Raw genomic sequence first — 22,509 nt, 5'->3', positions numbered from 1 at the left:
TGTGGCACACCACTAACCACCGATTTCCAACCCGAAAAGGACCCATTTATCCCGACTCTCTGCTTTCTGTTAGCCAGACAATTCTCTATCCATGCTAATACATTTCCTCTGACGCCGCCTACCTCTATCTTCTGCAGTAACCTTTTGTGTGGCACCTTATCGAATGCCTTTTGGAAATCTAAATACATCACATCCATCGGTACACCTCTATCCACCATGCTCGTTATATCCCCAAAGAATTCCAGTAAATTAGTTAAACATGATTTCCCCTTCATGAATCCATGCTGCGTCTGCTTGATTGCACTATTCCTCTCTAGATGTCCCGCTATTTCTTCCTTAATGATAGTTTCAAGCATTTTCCCCACGACAGATGTTAAACTAACCGGCCTATAGTTACCTGCCTTTTGCCTGCCCCCTTTTTTAAACAGAGGTGTTGTTGCCAATTTAAGTGTATATAAGGGTTAAGTCATGGCAGGAGAGCTCGGTCGGGTGTGGTCATCCCCCTGCAAAACAGATACACTGCTTTGGGTACTGTTGGGGGGGATGACTCATCAGGGGAGGGCAGCAGCAGCCAAGTTCATGGCACCGTGGCTGGCTCTGCTGCACAGGAGGGCAGGAAAAAGAGTGGGAGAGCAATAGTGATTGGGGATTCAATGGTGAGGGGAATAGATAGGCGTTTCTGCGGCCGCAACCGAGACTCCAGGATGGTATGTTGCCTCCCTGGTGCAAGGGTCAAGGATGTCTCGGAGCGGGTGCAGGACATTCTAAAAAGGGAGGGAGAACAGCCAGTTGTCGTGGTGCACATTGGTACCAACGACATAGGTAAAAAGAGGGATGAGGTCCTACGAAACGAATTTAAGGAGCTAGGAGCTAAATTAAAAAGTAGGACCTCAAAAGTAGTAATCTCGGGATTGCTACCAGTGCCACGTGATAGTCAGAGTAGGAATCGCAGGATAGCGCAGATGAATACGTGGCTTGAGCAGTGGTGCAACAGGGAGGGATTCAAATTCCTGGGGCATTGGAACCAGTTCTGGGGGAGGTGGGACCAGTACAAACCGGACGGTCTGCACCTGGGCAGGACCGGAACCAATGTCCTAGGGGGAGTGTTTGCTAGTGCTGTTGGGGAGGATTTAAACTGATATGGCAGGGGGATGGGAACCAATGCAGGGAGACAGAGGGAAACAAAAAGGAGGCAAAAGCAAAAGACAGAAAGGAGATGAGGAAAAGTGGAGGGCAGAGAAACCCAAGGCAAAGAACAAAAAGGGCCACTGTACAGCAAAATTCTAAAAGGACAAAGGGTGTTAAAAGAACAAGCCTGAAGGCTTTGTGTCTTAATGCAAGGAGTATCCGCAATAAAGTGGATGAATTAAATAGATGTTAACAAATATGATGTGATTGGGATTACGGAGACGTGGCTCCAGGATGATCAGGGCTGGGAACTCAACATCCAGGGGTATTTAACATTCAGGAAAGATAGAATAAAAGGAAAAGGAGGTGGGGTAGCATTGCTGGTTAAGGAGCAAATTAAGGCAATAGTTCGGAAGGACATTAGCTTGGATGATGTGGAATCTATATGGGTAGAGCTGCAGAATACCAAAGGACAAAAAACGTTAGTGGGAGTTGTGTACAGACCTCCAAACAGTAGTAGTGATGTTGGGGAGGGCATCAAACATGAAATTAGGGGTGCGTGCAATAAAGGTGCAGCAGTTATAATGGGTGACTTCAATATGCACATAGATTGGGTTAACCAAACTGGAAGCAATACGATAGAGGAGGATTTCCTGGAGTGCATAAGGGATGGTTTTTTAGACCAATATGTCGAGGAACCAACTAGGGGGGAGGCCATCTTAGACTGGGTGTTGTGTAATGAGAGAGGATTAATTAGCAATCTCGTTGTGCGAGGCCCCTTGGGGAAGAGTGACCATAATATGGTGGAATTCTGCATTAGGATGGAGAATGAAACAGTTAATTCAGAGACCATGGTCCAGAACTTAAAGAAGGGTAACTTTGAAGGTATGAGGCGTGAATTGGCTAGGATAGATTGGCGAATGATACTGAAGGGGTTGACTGTGGATGGGCAATGGCAGACATTTAGAGACCGCATGGATGAACTACAACAATTGTACATTCCTGTCTGTCGTAAAAATAAAAAAGGGAAGGTGGCTCAACCGTGGCTATCAAGGGAAATCAGGGATAGCATTAAAGCCAAGGAAGTGGCATACAAATTGGCCAGAAATAGCAGAGAACCCGGGGACTGGGAGAAATTTAGAACTCAGCAGAGGAGGACAAAGGGTTTGATTAGGGCAGGGAAAATGGAGTACGAGAAGAAGCTTGCAGGGAACATTAAGACGGATTGCAAAAGTTTCTATAGATATGTAAAGAGAAAAAGGTTAGTAAAGACAAACGTAGGTCCCCTGCAGTCAGAATCAGGGGAAGTCATAACGGGGAACAAAGAAATGGCGGACCAATTGAACAAGTACTTTGGTTCGGTATTCACTGAGGAGGACACAAACAACCTTCCGGATATAAAAGGGGTCGGAGGGTCTAGTAAGGAGGAGGAACTGAGGGAAATCCTTATTAGTCGGGAAATTGTGTTGGGGAAATTGATGGGATTGAAGGCCGATAAATCCCCAGGGCCTGATGGACTGCATCCCAGAGTACTTAAGGAGGTGGCCTTGGAAATAGTGGATGCATTGACAGTCATTTTCCAACATTCCATTGACTCTGGATCAGTTCCTATGGAGTGGAGGGTAGCCAATGTAACCCCACTTTTTAAAAAAGGAGGGAGAGAGAAAACAGGGAATTACAGACCGGTCAGCCTGACATCGGTAGTGGGTAAAATGATGGAATCAATTATTAAGGATGTCATCGCAGTGCATTTGGAAAGAGGTAATATGATAGGTCCAAGTCAGCATGGATTTGTGAAAGGGAAATCATGCTTGACAAATCTTCTGGAATTTTTTGAGGATGTTTCCAGTAGAGTGGACAAGGGAGAACCAGTCGATGTGGTATATTTGGACTTTCAGAAGGCTTTCGACAAGGTCCCACACAAGAGATTAATGTGCAAAGTTAAAGCACATGGGATTGGGGGTAGTGTGCTGACATGGATTGAGAACTGGTTGTCAGACAGGAAGCAAAGAGTAGGAGTAAATGGGGACTTTTCAGAATGGCAGGCAGTGACTAGTGGGGTGCCGCAAGGTTCTGTGCTGGGGCCCCAGCTGTTTACAGTGTACATTAATGATTTAGACGAGGGGATTAAATGTAGTATCTCCAAATTTGCGGATGACACTAAGTTGGGTGGCAGTGTGAGCTGCAAGGAGGATTCTATGAGGCTGCAGAGCGACTTGGATAGGTTAGGTGAGTGGGCAAAGGCATGGCAGATGAAGTATAATGTGGATAAATGTGAGGTTATCCACTTTGGTGGTAAAAACAGAGAGACAGACTATTATCTGAATGGTGACAGATTAGGAAAAGGAGAGGTGCAACGAGACCTGGGTGTCATGGTACATCAGTCATTGAAGGTTGGCATGCAGGTACAGCAGGCGGTTAAGAAAGCAAATGGCATGTTGGCCTTCATAGCGAGGGGATTTGAGTACAAGGGCAGGGAGGTGTTGCTACAATTGTACAGGGCCTTGGTGAGGCCACACCTGGAGTATTGTGTACAGTTTTGGTCTCCTAACCTGAGGAAGGACATTCTTGCTATTGAGGGAGTGCAGCGAAGGTTCACCAGACTGATTCCCAGGATGGCGGGACTGACCTATCAAGAAAGACTGGATCAACTGGGCTTGTATTCACTGGAGTTCAGAGGAATGAGAGGGGACCTCATAGAAACGTTTAAAATTCTGACGGGGTTAGACAGGTTAGATGCAGGAAGAATGTTCCCAATGTTGGGGAAGTCCAGAACCAGGGGACACAGTCTAAGGATAAGGAGGAAGCCATTTAGGATGGAGATGAGGAGGAATTTCTTCACCCAGAGAGTGGTGAACCTGTGGAATTCTGTACCACAGAAAGTTGTTGAGGCCAATTCACTAAATATATTCAAAAAGGAGTTAGATGAAGTCCTTACTACTAGGGGAATCAAGGGGTATGGTGAGAAAGCAGGAATGGGGTACTGAAGTTGCATGTTCAGCCATGAACTCATTGAATGGCGGTGCAGGCTAGAAGGGCCGAATGGCCTACTCCTGCACCTATTTTCTATGTTTCTATGTTTCTATGTGTTACATTAGCTGCTTTCCAATCCATTGGTACCTCCCCAGAGTCCAGAGAATTTTGGTAGATTATAACGAATGCATCTGCTATAACTTCCGCCATCTCTTTTAATACCCTGTGATGCATTTCATCAGGACCAGGGGACTTGTCTACCTTGAGTCCCATTAGCCTGTCCAGCACTACCCCCCTAGTGATAATGATTGTCTCAAGGTCCTCCCTTCCTACATTCCTGTGGCCTGCAATTTTTGGCATGGTTTTTGTGTCTTCCACTGTGAAGACCGAAGCAAAATAATTGTTTAAGGTCTCAGCCATTTCCACATTTCCCATTATTAAATCCCCCTTCTCATCTTCTAAGGGACCAACATTTACTTTAATCACTCTTTTCCGTTTTATATATCTGTAAAAGCTTTTACTATCTGTTTTTATGTTTTGCGCAAGTTTACCTTCGTAATCTATCTTCCCTTTTTTTTATTGCTTTTTTAGTCATTCTTTGATGTTGCTTAAAATTTTCCCAATCCTCTAGTTTCCCACTCACCTTGGCCACCTTATACGCATTGGTCTTTGATTTGATACTCTCCTTTATTTCCTTGGTTATCCACGGCTGGTTATCCCTTCTCTTGCCGCCCTTCTTTTTCACTGGAATATATTTTTGTTGCGCACTATGAAAGAGCTCTTTAAAAGTCCTCCACTGTTCCTCGATTGTGCCACCGTTTAGTCTTTGTTTCCAGTCTATTTTAGCCAACTCTGCCCTCATCCCACTGTAGTCCCCTTTGTTTAAGCATAGTACGCTCGTTTCTGACACAACTTCCTCACCCTCAATCTGTATTATAAATTCAACCATACTGTGATCACTCATTCCGAGAGGATCTTTTACTAGGAGATCGTTTATTTTTCCTGTCTCATTACACAGGACCAGATCTAAGATGGTTGGGCTGAGTGCTCTTTGCCTTTCCGTCAATGTTCATAGGTTTATATGTAACCTTCAGGGCTGCTGACCAAGGGCCGTGCGGCTCTTTGTCAACCGGAGTGGACACGGTGGGCCGAACTGGCCTCCTTCTGCTCTGTAAATTTCTATGTTCCTATATTCTAGGAGTTGGACCTGTCGCTGTAGACAGACCAACCAAATTGCCTTCTCTACTGCTTCTTTGTGATCTTTGCTTGCTGTCCACTGGGCTGCAGCGTCAGCTGGACGCTCAGCGCGCAATGTACTAAGCACCCATTCGTTAGTTACATTCACTTTCTTATACACATAGGAGGAAATCCTCTCTTCCATTTTGGTTCTTTGCCCCAAACCAGCACTCTCCACATCACACCCCTTGTACCTGCCACGGTCGCCATTTTGTATGAGGGTGTGGTCTCTATGAGTGGGTCAGGTTCCCTTCTGACTAACTTGAGTGGTTCGAATCACTCCCACTCCTTTGGGTTCTGTACTCTGGATTTATTTGGGGGGTGTAACAAAAGTGCATCAAACCAGTGTCCTCTGCAAAGAACTTTGTTTTATTACAGTCAAAGTAATACAGGCTTATTACTCGAGTAAGAAAATACAAGGCCAAACTTACAATCACTCTAATAAAGAATACAAGGAAAGGTACAAGGTCAAACTTATAATCACTCATAAAGGACAGTACAAGGAAAGGTACAAGGTCAAACTTAAAATCACAAATCACTCTAATAAAGAACCATGCATTACACATTCAAAGGCACAGTAAATTATACCTCCCACCTCCTAATACCTAATTCTAGCTAGGTTAGACTCCAGGGCATGCAGGGACTATGCTTACCAACCCTTTTGATAGTTAACGGTAGATTCTGGTTGTTTTTCCCCTTGATACCACATTGACTGTGGTCGGTCACTGCTGCGATGGTAATGTTCTTCCTTCCTTCAGGACTTTGAGGCTGGAGAAGTTAGTTTACAACTGTTGCGTTGGTTTCTCTCCTTGTCTTGATGACACAGCATAGTGTGGTATTCGTCTGTCAGTCAAAGTGTCATCTGAGGTGGTAGCAGCTTTGTAGCTCCCTAGCAACCACCTCTAACCTCTGTTGAAAACAGGGGTCAGTTATACGATTTCAGTGTTCTAATCTGAGCGCCAAATCTCTTCAAAATCCTTTGTATAATTTTGGCAGGCTTGGTTCTTCTTTGGAATATTTTGTTGAGCTCGTTAAAAGTTGATATGTTTTGGGTGGGTTGATGTTCGAAAACTGTTTCCTGATGGAAATATGATCTTGGTAATCGCAATGTCCTTTTGTGCTTAGTCTTTCGCATACAGGCTGGATTGGGCCTCTGTGATGTATATGCTGAAATGGTTGTCCAGACCCATGTTGATGGGTAGCTACCTCTGGGTGATTTTGTGATGTTAATGTCTCTTGTGAGGGAAGGATTTCCAAATACTCATTCTTCTAGACAGGTTAACTCAGTCCTCACACCCAGGTAGCTTTACATAATTAGACTGTCTCTTGCTAGTTTCGTAGGTCTGCCCACAGCCTCGAGTTTGTCTTTTAAAATCCAAAATTCTATTAAAGTTCGTAGTTTCTTCCATAAGCACTTTAGAGTTCCAAACTTTGATAGATAGTCCCAAATTAAATTTCCTTTCGAATGAGCCCAAACACATGGGGGGGGAGGCTTTCTTGTAAATTTTGCATTCCTTCAAGGACAAGGAGAATTTCCAGAGGATTTCTCAGAAGAATGTTTGCCTTTGCCTGAGGTGATTGGCTTAGACTCACTATTATCCAGGGAGACTGATCCATAGATCTCACTATAGATCCATAAGCATGTTACAAGAAACTCAATAAAAGGAGATCATTCTCCAGGTTGGTATTGATCCCTCAAGGTGGATTCTGCTTGTAAGAGCAAAAAAGAGGTTGGAAGTCGAAGTAGTAGATGCATAACCTGCATGCCAATCTGCGTGTCTATAAATGCTTTTGCAGCAAAGTAATCTAAATAACCTGAGGCTAAGGCCTTGAAAAATGTGAATTTGGTAAGTTTTGCAATTTTCCATTGCATCTTGAAGGTATGTCCTTCTGCAGCATTGGTGTGCATGAGGTAGGGCCCTCTGCACATGGTCAAATTCGTTCTAGCATCTATGGATAATGACTCAATGAACTGAAGCAGAAATTGTGGAGTAGCCAGTATGTGCTTCATTGGTGCAGTATGTGCTTGCCATGTGATGCAAAAACCTCAATTGTGCCAGTAGTAGAATGTCAGCCACTTTGTTACCACTTTCTGAGCTGAATAGTAAGCATAGGCACTTACCACTGCACAACTGTCCAAAGTGCCTTAAGGGTCTTTCGGGGAGAGATTAGCGCCACCTGTTAGCGCTGGCGAAGGGTGTTACCGGGGCACTAAAGACTTATCGCCCGGGCACAGCGATATTGCCACCATTCGCCAACTTGATTGGCGTTTTAGCGGCAGCACAAAACCATAGCACTAGGAAATGCTGCGCCAATAAGACCGTGACGTCAATGAGCGTGCAACGCCGCGCTAGCACCCCAATCACAATATTGATTGCTTTGCAGCAAAACCAAGCGCTCATAAATGGTACTACCACGGCGATATATTAGGCAATGTGCAATTGGGTCATTGGGAAGTCAGACGGTTTGCTACTTTCCCAGAGATCATTTTGAATACTTTCAGATTGTGAACATAGTTGCTTTGTTTCTGGTGTTAGTTTGTTCATTAGTATTTCTCACAACTTTTGGATCTGCTGCTTTTACTCAGTCATGGGGGCTGTCCTGGCAATGCATCTTGGCATCCACTTTTAAGGCGGCAGCTCCAGAGACATATCATGGCAAATGGGCCCACAGGCAGGGTGAGGGCCCGCAGACATCGCAACAGGAAGCCTTACCCTCCCAGGGTTTTCGGGGAGCAGTGCTCATACATTCACCTGTCAGAAGAGCAGTGCCTTAGAAGGTTACGCTTTAGCAAGGAGGTGGTCACAGAGTTGTGGCACCTGCAGGACCAAGACCGCGAGCATCATATCAAGAGATACACTTCGCTCTCAGTGGCAGTCAAGGCTACAGCAGGGGATATAGCAAACATTTCACAGCTCGCAGTCCATGTTGCATCCGAGATGTAACAGACGCTCTGTACAACAGGAGAAAGGACTACATCTCATGGAGCATGTCCATGGAGAAGCAGCAGGAACGCATGTGAATTTTCAGGAATAGCGTGCTTCCACATAGTTCAGGGCAGCATGGCCTGCACCCACGTGACATTGCAGGCACCTTATCACAATGCAGTGGTGTTCCGTAACCGCAAAGGCTACCACTTTCTGAATGTTCAGTTGGTGTGCGACCACAGGCAGCTCATCCTCGTCATCAATGATCGCTATCCTGGCAGAACCCACAATTCATTCATCCTGTGACAGACCATTGTCCCATGACTCTTCCAACCACCACATGGAGCTCGCAAATGGCTGCTCGGGGTCAAGGGTTATGCCTTCACCATCCGGTTGATGACACCCCTCCGCAACCCCAACACGAGTGCTCAGCACACATATAATAAGAGCCATGCCGCCACCAGGAACCTCATCGAACAGACTATCGGGGTGCTCAAACAATGGTTCCAATACCTTGACTGCTCTGGTGGAGCCCTGCAGTATTCCTCTGATCGAGTCTCCCTTTTCGTTGTTGTGTGCTGCATGCTGCACAACCTGGCCATTGAAAGGGCCCAGCCATTGCTACCAGAGAATGCAGATCCACCTCAGTCGGAGGAAGAAGCATGTCGATATTGCTTCTGCAAGGGTGGTGCGTCAACGCCTCATTATGCAGCGTTTCCACTAAAGCACATACCACATGGCGATTGAGCTGTACCAATAAAGGGCGATGTGCACAGCGGAGAGCCTATCACCCTGCACATGGCAAATGAAAAACAGGGCCAAATATGAGCTGTAAAATGACCTATTTATTACATCCCCCAACATCACCCATAAATACCCACAATCAACAACAACAATAAATTTCTCCAAACAACCGTTTGTTAATCAAAAATAATAATCCACAATCAGCATCAAGAATATATTTACAAAGTAATCATCTGGCCATCTCAACAAAAGTTGGTTATTTCCCTTTTTTACCATATTTCCCTCCCGGTCCCTTCTCCCCCCTTCCCGTCCTACTGCTCCTCCTTAATGGGGCCCCAGTGCTTGCAGCAAGACTGGCAGCAGGCTGCTCACTTTGCCACACAGAGACTGCAGAGGGCCTTGCAGGACGTCTTCGACCATCTCTGGGCCTGGAAGGCCCGGCTGCAGACTGCACCACCTCAGGCTGGGCGGCAGCAGTCTCGGATGGCTGGCGTGCAGACAGCGCCAAGTGCAGTGGCAAAGTGGCAGTAGTGGGAGCCGGAATGCTGTCATCCTGAGAGTGGATAGCACCTTCCATTTCAACCTGCCACTCCCCCGGGGCAGTCCCTCAGCATCCGGGGCAGTCTGCTGGAGAACAGATTGCTGGCCTGCTGCAGCACCATGAGATCCCTATTGGACTGCAGGGAGCCCAGAAACGATGGCAGCAATCAGTGCTTGCGTGGCATCAATCTGAGTCTGCATGAGACCAGACTGAGTCTGCATGAGACCAGAGTGTGCAAGAGTGTGGTTAAGTTCAGGGGAAGGGGACAGGAAGGGAGCAAAGAATGGAGGCACTACACTTTAATGCAAAATGGGAAAGTGTGGTTTGAGGGGGAATTGACATGAGAGAAGATGGATTGGTGAGGAACATACCAGTACTGTCCCCATGAAGGTCAGTGTGGCCGCGTGTTGCAGCTCCTACAACTTGTGGGCCGATGATCTCTTGGACTCTTTGTTCCAGGTCAGTGAGAGGCCTCAGGTGTGCTCGGGTCTATTATGCGCCAGGTTGGCCTGCAAGAGAAAAAAAGCCTTTAAGTGACTGTTCAGTTATGTGGTTATCACATGTGCATGCCGTAGTTGAATAGCTGTTAATGTATGCAAGTGCTGAGATATAGATGTGACTTTTAGTAGGTGGACACACTTGTGTGTAAGTGCTGGGATGTGGCAGTTCCTAGAGTGTCTACAAATAATTGTCTTGATATTGTGGCATGCAGAGGTTTTGGAAGAATGTACATAACCTGACCACGAGTGAGGCCATTGAACTTTTTGCAACATTACGTCGCTGTCGTGTTCACCACGCTCTTGCCAGACACACATTCTGCTACCTCCCTCCATAGGCACCTGCAGACGGCTGGCACTGGCCTCCTGCCAGTCTCAGGAAACATGGAGGTCCATTACCTCTCCACTGCCTCCATGAGAGCCTGAAGGGCGTCATCGCTAAAACGCATGGTGGGCAGTCTTTGTACCTGAGCAGCCATGTTGCTCCTTCAACACCAAGAGCAGAGATGGAATGGCGAGTTTGAGGCTATGTGACATCATAGCCCCTCCCCTTAAAGATCCAGTCAGAGCCAGCATGTCTGATGAGTCTGGACATGAGCACAGCTGAAATTGATTAGCCCTAAGGGTAGCGCTGCGTTTGGTGATACTAAGAGAAGTGTGCAGCGTCTGATTTATCGCCGTAATCCCCTCCTTGAGCGGTAAAAATCAATTTCCCAATTGCCCGCGCTAAAATTAGCATCTAGGTGATGTTCACGCCACAAAATGGTCGATAATCAATTTTTCCCCTTGATCTTGTTTCAAACAAATAAAGCATTAGGTAAAAAAAAAACATATACTGCAGCCATTATGTTTCTCCCAATGCCGCTATTATGACTATTGTTTGAGAAAAGAAATAAAAATAAATGAACATGTAAAATTAGTACTGCAGAGAGAGGGGATACTTTTAACAATCATTACTGCAGCAGGATTTTCTGCAAATAGAAGTGTAGCCAAGGCCACAGCAAATTTCATATGGAATGACATTACTGTATCTTTTTAAACAGGACAGCTAAAACGGACAAGAGGAGAGGAAATTGATGTTGAGACCCCAGGATCTATCCTGGTGAACACTAACCTCCGAGCTTTAATAAACAAGCACACGTTTGCCTCTCTACCCCATCATTTTCAACAACAGCTCCTGATTTTACTACCAGAAGTAGATAGGCAGGTGAGCAGAGTATAAATGGCTTTGCATGTTGTGTTAGCTGCATACATGTCGAATACTGTCTCAATGCAGGGAAGCAAACTATGGCTAAATTGTTTTTGCCTACTAGCTGACAGTGAGAAATCAGTGTAAAAAAAGTTATGATGAAAGTTAATACGTGAAACATTAAATTATTTTTCCATTTCAGATGCTGATCAACATGCTGTGTATTTCCAACAGTGTCTGTTTTTATTTTGAATTTTTTTTATATATAGAAACATTTTATATCAAGAAACCAGTCATTACAAACAGATTATAAATTGCAACAGCAAAACTGACAAACATTAATAAAATGGCATAAACATTTAAAAAATTATTTTTTTTGCAAACAGAAAAATTATACACTGGTTTCCATATTGTCATGATTATGATGTATAAGGGTTGATTTCACGATCCATCAGCCCCAGCGGGGAGTAACGCTCAAAAGGAGTGTGGGATGGAGATGGGGCTGCAACACTGCAGCCTGATGCCCTGAAGTATGATCCCATCAAAAAAGACTCTCTGCTGGGAGTACAAGAGCATGGAATCACCCCTATTCTCTCAACATAGAACTTAAAGAAGGGTACATTGATACCATAGCTATGCTTGTTGGTGCAGTACTTTACACCCACAAGCCCAGGGTATGTTACTTCAGGTAAGAGTCAGGTTGTGTAATCTCATGTCAAACAGAAATTACTTTATTTGGTATGTATGTAAAATTGGAGAATATCATTTCTTAGTTCAGTCTATTTTATTAAAAGGTTGTAAACATTTTCTGAACGCACTCAAACAGAAATAATTTCTCATCCAATTTCCTATTCGACTCTATATGGATTTTCTTCCCACTGCCATCCCCCCCCCCCCCCCACCCCCACCTCCCACCCAGTTGCAATGGGAGACTTGCAATTTTACTCTTTTATATTATAAAAATAAAGAAAATTCTACTATATGATCATGACCATCTGTAGTATAATACTGTACTATCATAATTGTTACAACAAAATAGGCATCCATTCAAACATACCGAACAGAAAATAACTCAGCCACAATTCATTACTAAAATCAAAAGTCTGTATTTATTCAACAAAATTGCTAAGATTGTGTAAGACTGGATAAGAAATGTAATTTTATTGTTATGGTAACCTGTGCGCCTGATAATCAAGAGTATCTACCCTCATTTAGATTGAGTTAATCTTGTGATTCCTTCTTTCTTCTTGTAGGAATAGATTGTGGACATAACGCAGTGTAACAGAAAATGTTCTGTTCAATCAAATACTTCAATTAATTGACTGATCAATGAGGACTAAAATATCTTCCTGTTATTAAGCATGTCTACCGCCCGCTTCCAATTTACCATTTTTAACATGTGAATTAGTCATCTCATGATGTGGCCTACAGCATTTTCTGAGCTTATGGTACTTCTGAGTATTATTTTTTTTAAAACTAATATTAAATATATAAAATCATTTTTATTCCTATGGACGATTAAATTGTCTACTTGATTCCAGCAGCAACAGCAAATTATTCCACTGACTGAATCTAAATGCAATCATTAATTACTGATCCCAGTGCTAAAGTAGGGGGGCTATGGTAGCAGTGACCACCACAGTCATTGTGGAGACGAAGTCCTGTCTTCACACTGAGGACACCCTCCATCATGTTGTGTGGCACTACCACCGTGCTAAATGGAATAGATTCAGAACAGATCTAGTAGCTCAAAACTGACATCCAATAGCTGCTGTGGGCCATCAGCAGCAGCAGAATTGTATTCCACCACAATTTGTAACCCCATGGCCTGGCATATCTCTCACTCTAACATTGCCATCAAGCCACGGGGACCAACTCTGCTTCAATAAGGAGTGCAGAAGAGCATGCCAGGAGCAGCACCAGGCTTACCTAAAAATTAGGTAACAACCTGGGGAAGCTGCAACACATGACAAATGCATGCTAAACAGCAGAGGCAGCATGCTATAGACAGAACAACACAATCTCACAATCAATGGATCAGAACGAAATTCTGCAGTCCTGCCACATCTAGTTGTGAATGGTGGTGGACAATTAAACAACTAACGGGAAGGGAATATCCCCATCCTCAATGACGGCAGAGCCCAGCACCCAAGTACAAAAGACAAGGCTGAAGTGTTTGCAACCATCTTCAACCAGAAGTGCTGGGCGAGTGATCAAATCGCCCTCCTCCTGAGGTCTCCACCATCACAGAAGCCAGTCTTTAGACAATTCGATTCACTCCACATGATATCAAGAAATGCCTGAAGACTTGTGTTCCAGAACTAGCCGCACCTCTCGTCAAGCTATTCCAGTACAGCTACAACACTGGCATCTATCTGACAATGTGGAAAACTGCCCAGGTATGTCCCAATCACAAGAAGCAGGACAAATCCAATCTGGTCAATTACCACCCCATCAGTCTACTCTCAATCATCAGCAAAGTGATGAAAGATGGCGTCGACAGTGCTATCAAGTGGCACTTACTCATGAATAACCTGCTCCCCGACTCACAGTTTGGGTTCCACCAGGACCACTCTGCTCCAGACCTCATTACAGCCTAGGTCCAAACATGAACAAAAGAGCTGAATTCCAGAGAGGAAGTGAGAGTGACTGCCCTTGACATCAAGGCAGCATTAGACGGAGTGTGGCATCAAGGAGTCCTAGTAAAACTAAAGTCAATGGGAATCAGGGGGAAAACCCTCCACTGGCTGGACTCATACCTAATACAAAGGTTTGGAGGTCAATCATCACAGCCCCAGGACATCGCTGCAGGAGTTCCTCAGAGCAGTGTCCTAGGCCCAACTATCTTCAGCTGCTTCATCAATGACCTTCCCTCCGTCATAAGGTCAGAAGTGGGGATGTTCGCTGATGACTGCAGTGTTCAGTGCAATTTGCAACTCCTCGGATAATGAAGCAGTCCATGCCCACATGTTTGTGGCTGATAATTGGCAAGTAATATTCGTACCACATATGTGCCAGGCAATGACTATCTCCAACATGCCCGAGTCTAACCACCGCCCCTTGACATTCAACAGCATTGTCATCGGCGAGTTCACCACCATTGACCAGAAACTTAACTGGACCAACCACATAAATACAGTGGTGACAAGAGCAGGTCAGAGGCTGAGTATTCTGCAGCGAGTGTCTCACCTCCTGACTCCCCAAAGCCTTTCCACCATCTACAAGGCACAAGTCAGGAGTGTGATGGAATACTTTCCACTTGACTGGATGAGTGCAGCTCCAACAACACTTAAGAAGCTCGAAACCATGCAGGACAGAGTAGCCTGCTGGATAGGCACCCCATCCACCATCATAAACATTCACTCCCTCCACCACCAGCGCACCATGCCCAAGTGTGTACCATCTACAAGATGCACTGCAGCAACTCACCACGGATTCTTCAGCAGCACCTCCCAAACCCGCGACCTCTACCACCTAGAAGGACAAGGCCAGCATGTGCATGGGAATACCATCACCTACAAGTTCCCCTCCAAGTTACACACCATCCTGACTTGAAAGTATATCACTGTTGGGAGTTCCTTCACCATGCAGTTCAAGAGGCGGCTCACCACCATCTTCTCAAGAGCAATTAGAGATGGGCAATAAATGCTGGTCTTGACAGTGATGCCCGCATCCAATGAACGAATAAATAAATTTAAAATTCTGAAAATTTCTTACACATCTGTTCTCTTGGACTTGGGAGATTTCATTGATTCACTACTTCCACCAGGCATTTTCAACTAGTTTGTTGATTGGAGGTTAGCCCTCAGCTCGGTAAAGGACTGCTTTGTAGTATTTATTGGAACATCTTCAAATCTGCATCCTCAAAAGAAACAAATAAGTAGTACAAACAACAGTTGTCCCAAAACAAAACCTGCATCCCAGAGCTTTTTTTTCCATTTGTCATTATCTTCTGCTTTCTATTGCCAATTAAGAATTTAGTCCAGCTGATTTTCTTCCCCCAGAAGTCACAAACCTTTGCACAGTTGTGTAAGATTTATAAGATCTGTCAGAAGAGCCCTGTCTGTGACCATAACAAACCATGCTGGGTACAGGTATATTGTAAATAAGCACAACAGATTGTATTAGGTAGTTTACTTCCAGTACAAGGATATAATACTTAACAAGGCAATAGACAGCCTGTTCCTTGAAACCTCAACGGAAGCCCACTGAGTGACTGTGGCACTGTCTCTTGCTGTGTTCTGTTGACTGTAGTTCTTCTCCAGTCTTCCTCTGTGTTTGCATTGGCTCTAGAGTTCAATAGCTGCTACTCTTACAGCATTTGAAAGGGAGGAAAAAGATATAAGAGTATGCAGCTGTTTAAGCCTTACAATACATCATTCTAAGACTCATGCCTTTGACTTTCTATAGCACAATAGGACAGTCTATTGCTATCTCTATCCTTTCTTCCTTCTGTAGAAGGAATCATTTCTCCTCTGAGAACTTTTACACACACAACTTTACACACAGTTCATTACTGAGCTAGGCTTTGCAAAATTAGGATAAGAAATGATACATGCTGCATACCTTTATCTTACTGATTAATATTCTGGCCTTGACCACTCTAGCTCTAAATAAAGCTTGTCTCAGCAGTTTAAAAAAATGGTTAACATAATATTGGCTCAATCTACCATCATGCTTTGCTAAAAATGGTTAGCTTTTTTAGTTACTTTTATCGTATAATAGTTAAACAAAAGCATTATTAAAACACTATCAAGTTTCATTTGAAGGTACATTTTGACAGTAGTATCAAACAAAAGCTATCAAAACAGTAATCCAGAGGCACAGAACACAGCTATAGATTGCCTTTCATAACTGAATAAAATATTTACCACTGTGGCACACTGTTTAGCATCAATCTGTACAGCAGAAATAAAATATTTTATCGATCTGCGGTACCATCTGATCTAGTTATCTGATTTTTACCTTTGGTGTGAACTATCCTTTACTGCTCTAAATGTATTCCCTTGTTATCAAGATGAATCAACATGGTTCAAATTTATTTAACCTTTCTTCATATAATTCTTTATTTGCAGCAATTGAGTTTATTTTACTCAATGGACTAGTGATTTCAATATGTAGTTTCTTACCCTCGTAGTCACAGTTTTCAGCTCAGGTTGTCTCTCCTCAGTCTCCCATTTTGGAATGCCAGGAAGCCATTGTAGCTGCATGTAGGCCCTACTAAAATAATTTAAACAACAATTGATTGCCATTCAAATAATGGCCCACATTTAGGGAGTGGCTTTAAAATGAAGGCTGAGGCACCAAGGACTTCGGTCAGAGTGGCCTCTTTCAATCCTGTCAGAGAGGCAAAGAACTGCTCTAAAGCCAGAAAGATACATGAGGTGGGCATCCCTGCAGCACTGCTACATTATATTTAAATGACCTCATCCCCACGATTTGGAATCGGGTCATGGTAGTGAAAAGTGGTGACCAAACATTCTGCCCCACTGCACTTCCAATGGTACAACAGCACCACTAGAATGTGGCTTATGTCTTTAATTTGGAAATCATCATTCTTGAAATGTATTTATAATCATCATATTGGTACTTTGAAGTTTGTTATTGATTCACTCCGTCATAGTTACTTAGTAGGATGGTTTTCCATAGAAGCAGTAAGTGGTCCAGCAGCCTGAAGGATAAAAAAATAAAGAAGAAGAAAGAAAGTTTTGGATTTATATAGCGGACAACCACCGGACGTCTCAAAGCGCTTTACAGCCATTGAAATACTGTTGAAGTATAGTCACTGTTGTAATGTAGGAAACGCGGCAGCCAATTTGCGCACAGCAAGCTCCCACAAACAGCAATGTGATAATGACCAGATAATCTGTTTTTGTTATGTTAATTGAGGAATAAATATTGGACAGGACAAGTAGGAATACAAGTGTCAAGGCACATTTTATTCCAATCATCCATCCCGGTTGCAAGATGTGTGGTAGATGATATATCAACACAAACAGAAACTATACATACTTCTAGGGATTCTACAGGTCACACTTTTAGCTGAGCTTAATTTGCTAACAAAGAGAAAACCTAAACTCTGGACTGCTTTTGGATTAAGGTTGCAGTTTTCATTTAATGCATAAATAAATCTACATTAAACTTTAATGTAGCTGAGACCAATAAGTAGCCCAAGGATAAGTCTATCACCCACTGACACAGTTGTTCTGAAACCTTTTGAAAAACTGCAGTACATTGTGGGATTAATTAACAATCTCTTGTCAATTGACAGATCATCATAAAATCAAAACATGTGGAATGTTATCAAATCTCAGAAATGTATACAAAAGCAGAGCGCATCCATCCAAACTGGATAAAGTAACACCAAGTATTGGAACACAGCTAGTTTATATTGGTTTCAAAATTTCTGCACAAAATATAATTTGTTCTCATATGTAAAGATTATTGTGTAAAACAATATGTGCAGACAAACAAAAAACAGTGTAAAAACTATAAAATAGGAATAGGTAACAAAAATATAGAACAATAGGATTCTGTAGAATATCAGTAAAGTGGCACGGGTCTGCCTTGACTCAGTGTTAGCACTCTGGCCTGAGTCAGTCGGTCATGGGGTCAAGCACTATTTCAGAAACTTGAACACATAATTGAGGCTGGCACTTCAGTACAGTACTGAGGGAGTGCTGCACTGCTGTAGGGACTGTCTTTTGGTTAAGATATTAAACCGAGGCTCTGTCTGCACTCTCAGGTGAACATAAAAGATTTGAAGAAGAGAAGGAGAACTGTCCTGGCTAATGCTGGTCATTTATCTTATTGCTGTTTGTGGGACATTGCCCTGTGCAAATTGGCTGCTGCATTTGCCTGCATAACAGTGACTACAATTCAGAAGTACTTCATTGGCTGTTCTGTCCCTCATTCATCTGCTTTTTCTCACTTCCAGTCTTGAAGGGCTTTAGAGAATTCTGATACTGGAGATTATAATTATGTTGTTTATCTAAGTCATAAATCTTGCTGAATACCACAAAAGTGCAAAAAACCCATAGAGTATATCATAGGCAATCCCTCGAAATCGAGGAAGACTTGCTTCCACTCCAAAAGTAAGTTCTCAGGTGATTGTACAGTCTCTGTCACAGGTGGGAGAGATAGTCGTTGAAGCAAAGGGAGGGTGGGGAGTCTGGTTTGCCGCACGCTCTTTCCGCTGCCTGCGCTTGATTTCTGCATGCTCTCGGCGATGAGACTCGAGGTGCTCAGCACCCTCCCGGATGCTCTTCCTCCATTTAGGGCAGCCTTTGGCCAGGGATTTCCAGGTGATGGTGGGGACGTTGCACATTATCCAGGCGGTTTTGAGGGTGTCCTTGAAATATTTCCTCTGCCCACCTGGGGCTCGCTTGCCATGTAGGATTTCCGAGTAGATCGCTTGCTTTGGAGTCTTGTGTCGGACATGCTGACAATGTGGCCCACCCAACGGAGCTAGTTGAGTGAAGTCAGTGCTTCGATGCTGGGGATGTTGGCCTGATTGGGAATACTGACGTTGGTGCATCTATCCTCCCAGGGGATTTGCAGGATCCTGCGGAGACATCGTTGGTGGTATTTCTCCAGCGATTTGAGGTGTCTGCTGTATATGGTCCATGTCTCTGAGCCATACAGGAGAGCGGGTATCACTACAGTCCTGTAGACCATAAGCTTGTTGCCAGATTTGAGGGCCTGATCCTCAAACACTCTCTTCCTCAGGTGACCGAAGGCCGCACTGGTGCACTGGAAGCAGTGTTGGACCCCGTCGTCGATGTCTGCCCTTGCTGCTATTAGGCTCCCGAGATATGGAAAGTGGTCCACGTTGTCCAAGGCCACGCCGTGGTTTTGATGACCAGGCGGCAGTGCTGTGTGGTGGGGTCAGGTTTGTGGAGAACCTTTGTCTTACAGATGTTTAGTGTAAGGCATGCTTTCGTATGCTTCTGTGGAGATGTTTAGATGGCTTGGAGTTCAGCCTCTGAATGTGCACAGACGCAAACTTCATCTGCATACTGTAATTCAACGACAGAGGACAGGACAGTCTTGGATCTAGCCTGGAGGCGGCGAAGGTTGATCAGGTTCCCTCTGGTTCTATAGTTTAGTTCCACTCCAGCAGGGATTTTGTTGAGCGTGAGATGGAGCATTGCAGCGAGGAAGATCAAGAAGGTGGCTGGCATGATGACACAGCCCTGCTTGACCCCAGTCCAGACGTGATTTGAGTCTGTGGTGGATCCATTGGTCAGGATCATGGCTTGCATGTCATCATGGAGCAAGCAAAGGATGGTGACAAAGTTTTGGCGGCAGCCGAAATGGAGGAGAACGCTCCATAGTCCCTCGCGGTTAACAGTGTCAAAGGCCTTTGTGAGGTCAAAGGCGGCCATGTACAAGGGTTGGTGCTGTTCCCTGCATTTCTCTTGCAGTTGTCGCGCCATGAAGATCATGTCCATTGTACCCCATAACGGATGGAATCTGCAATGCGACTCCGGGAGGAGCTCCTCAGAAACAGGGAGAAGACGGTTGAGGAGGACTCTAGCGATGACTTTTCCAGTGGCCAACAACAGGGAGATTCCTCTGTAGTTGCCACAGTCGGACTTGTCCCCTTTTTTTTTAAAAAAAGTGTCACGATTACGGCATCTCTGAGATCCCCAGGCATGCACTCCTCCTTCCAGATGAGAGAGATGAGGTCATGCATTCAAGCCAATAATGCTTCTCCGCCATACTTTAGTGCCTCAGCGGGGATTCCATCTGCTCCTGATGCCTTGTTGTCCTTGAGCTGATGGATGGCCTTTTCTACCTCGTGCAGGGCTGAGGTTTTGCCAAGATGGTGGCGGGTAGCATGCTGCGGGATGGAGTCGAGAACACTCATGTCAAAGGCAGAGTCTCGATTAAGGAGATCTTCAAAGTGCACCTTCAAGCAGGCCCTGAGTGCCTCTGCCCTTGATGAGTGTCTCCCCATTCTTGGCCAGCAGTGGGGTGGGGCCTTGGGTGCTTGGGCCATAGATGGACTTGACTGTGGTGAAGAATCCTCGCATGTCATGGTTGTTGGCCAGCTGCTGAATCTCCTGTGCTTTCTCCACCCACCATCTATTCTTTAGGTCACGGGTTTTTTTTGTTGGACCTCGGCCTTCAGCCGTCTGTAATGCTGCTTTGCTGCTCCAGAGTTGGGTTGTTGCTTTAAGTTCAGAAATGCCCTGCGCTTGCAGTTTATTAGCTCCTGGATCTGCTGGTCATTCTCATCAAACCAGGCCTGGTGTTTCCTGGTTGAGTGACCGAGCGTCTCTTCACAGGCACTGGTTATGGTGGCCTGAAGGGCAGACCAAGCACTCAGGCCCGAAGATGGCGCCCGGGACGACAGCTCCCTAGGGAGCTCCGTTGAACATCTTTACATTTTGGCCATCCAATGCCATCCCACACCTTTTCTCCTCCAAACTCTTCCCCCAACATTGTTTAAGACTAAGTTTAAGCTTTAGTCCCCCCGAGCCTAATTGTTGGTGCATTTCCCAATCCCCTAAGCATAGGAGTATCTAAAGGTAATTTATCATCATTTATTAATGCAATTTCTAATTTTTGCAAATTTATGAGAAAGACTTTTCTCATTTTTTGCAAATGGTGTTGTTCCAATCTGCTTTACCTGTAACAGTTGCGATTAATGGTGCTTGTGATTCTGTGATATTACTTTGTCTGTGTTTAGAAAAATAAGTTACTGCCTGGTTGAGATTCATGCACTAGTATCTAAGCAAAGCAATTCAAAAACAGAAAAGATATTTCCCCAGTGTTCTTTAAATAAATAAGGAACAATTTTATGAATACACACTTCAGGCATAGAGCCATAACTGCTGGGAGAAAATAGTGGGGAATTGTGTTTTTATTCCATTGTGTTATGGGATTTTTCCTGCTATTTTCTTAATTGAATTCTCTGATTTTGTCCATTTTTCTGTTGAAACTAAATCAGTAGCCTTGATTATTAGTATATGTTCCTTTTATGCTTATATTCAAATTTAGCTCTTATCTTTCTAAAGCCTGGATACGCAACAAGATTGTACATAACATGTACCAGGCTGGAAGCAGGTACCCAGTATTTAACAACAATGGCGAGAGGAGAGGCAATGAACCCGAAATTCAGTACCCTTGGAAAGCTGGTGCTCCCCTACCTTTTTGTGGCCATTAGCGCCGAATTTTTTTCATTGCTGGGCCGCCCCATATTAAGCTCCTAAAGTGAACAAATGGGTTCCAGCGCTAATGAACCCTTCCAAATTGGATTTTTCAGCAGTGTGGCTGTCTTAATTTGAACGTTATCACCACTGAGAAATTCAGCATGCAGTTAAGGGTTTCTAATGAGCCAGCTGCTCCCTGGACTTTTTAAAGGCCAGGGTTTGCAGCAAGGCCCTGAGGGGGGAAGGAGGTTGGAAGAATGGTTGCTGTAAGAGATGCAACAGGTTCACTGATATGGAGCTGGAGACACTGATGGACGGTGTGGAGGACAGAAGAAGAATACTGTTTCCTGATATGGGGAGACCTGGCAGACAGGCAGTACATAATGCATGGAACAATATTGCAGGAGAGGTGTCAGGCACCTCCATATGTGGGAGGATGCACCCTCCCAGGAAGGTGTTGGCCAGTCTGCAACTGGCCCTTCCAGGGTGCGGATGGGTCGCGCCTCCTAGCTCTGGGACCCTCCTCCTCTTCCTGTGCCTCCTCCTCCTCCTCCTCAAGTGCTGCTGGCTCTACCTCCAGCGGCTGTCCCCTCATGATGGTCAGACTGTGCAGCATGCAACAGACCACGATGATTATGGAGACCCGTTGAGAAGAGTACTGCAAGGTGCCACCAGAGCAGTCCAGGCACCGGAATCTCTGCTTAAGGATACCAATGCACTGCTCGATGAAGCACCTGGTGGCACAATGAGCGTCATTGTATGCATGTTCTGGCGCTGTCCTGGGGTTCCCCAGAGGTCTGAGCAGCCACAGGGGATATCCTTTGTCCCCAAGCAGCCAACTGCAATCCTGAAGATGGCGGGCACACTAGTCTGGCACAGAATTAACGAATCATAGCTGCTGCCTCCCTTGCCTGCTGCCTGCCTGTGCGGTGCTGATGGTGACACCTTTTCCTTTGTGCCGCCCTGCTTCTGAGCAGGTGTACCAGGTGTCACCTTCCCAACACTCCTCCCATCCTCAGTATGAACCCTGCCAAGCAGGTCTCTGCAGCCCACTAAAGAGTCAGACCTGAAAGTTGAATAAAAGTACAGGGGTATATGGAAACCTCTGAGCAGC

At 44.7% G+C, this 22,509-nt stretch overlaps 1 protein-coding gene across 1 annotated transcript in view; it reads left to right on the top strand.

Annotated features, from left to right (window-relative positions):
• Nucleotides 1–22,509, top strand: part of LOC139275521 (putative Polycomb group protein ASXL3) — a 529,548-nt gene that overhangs the window by 428,331 nt on the left and 78,708 nt on the right. Inside the window, exon 8 of the mRNA XM_070892694.1 lies at nt 11,090–11,253. Within this exon, the coding sequence (XP_070748795.1) occupies nt 11,090–11,253 (164 nt within the window). The remainder of the gene's footprint in view (nt 1–11,089; nt 11,254–22,509) is intronic.

This window comes from Pristiophorus japonicus, chromosome 1, assembly GCF_044704955.1.
Source record: "Pristiophorus japonicus isolate sPriJap1 chromosome 1, sPriJap1.hap1, whole genome shotgun sequence".
Taxonomy (NCBI): Eukaryota; Metazoa; Chordata; class Chondrichthyes; family Pristiophoridae; genus Pristiophorus; species Pristiophorus japonicus.
The sequence above is the reverse complement of the archived record's forward strand: the minus strand, read 5'-3'. Positions and strand labels throughout refer to the sequence as shown.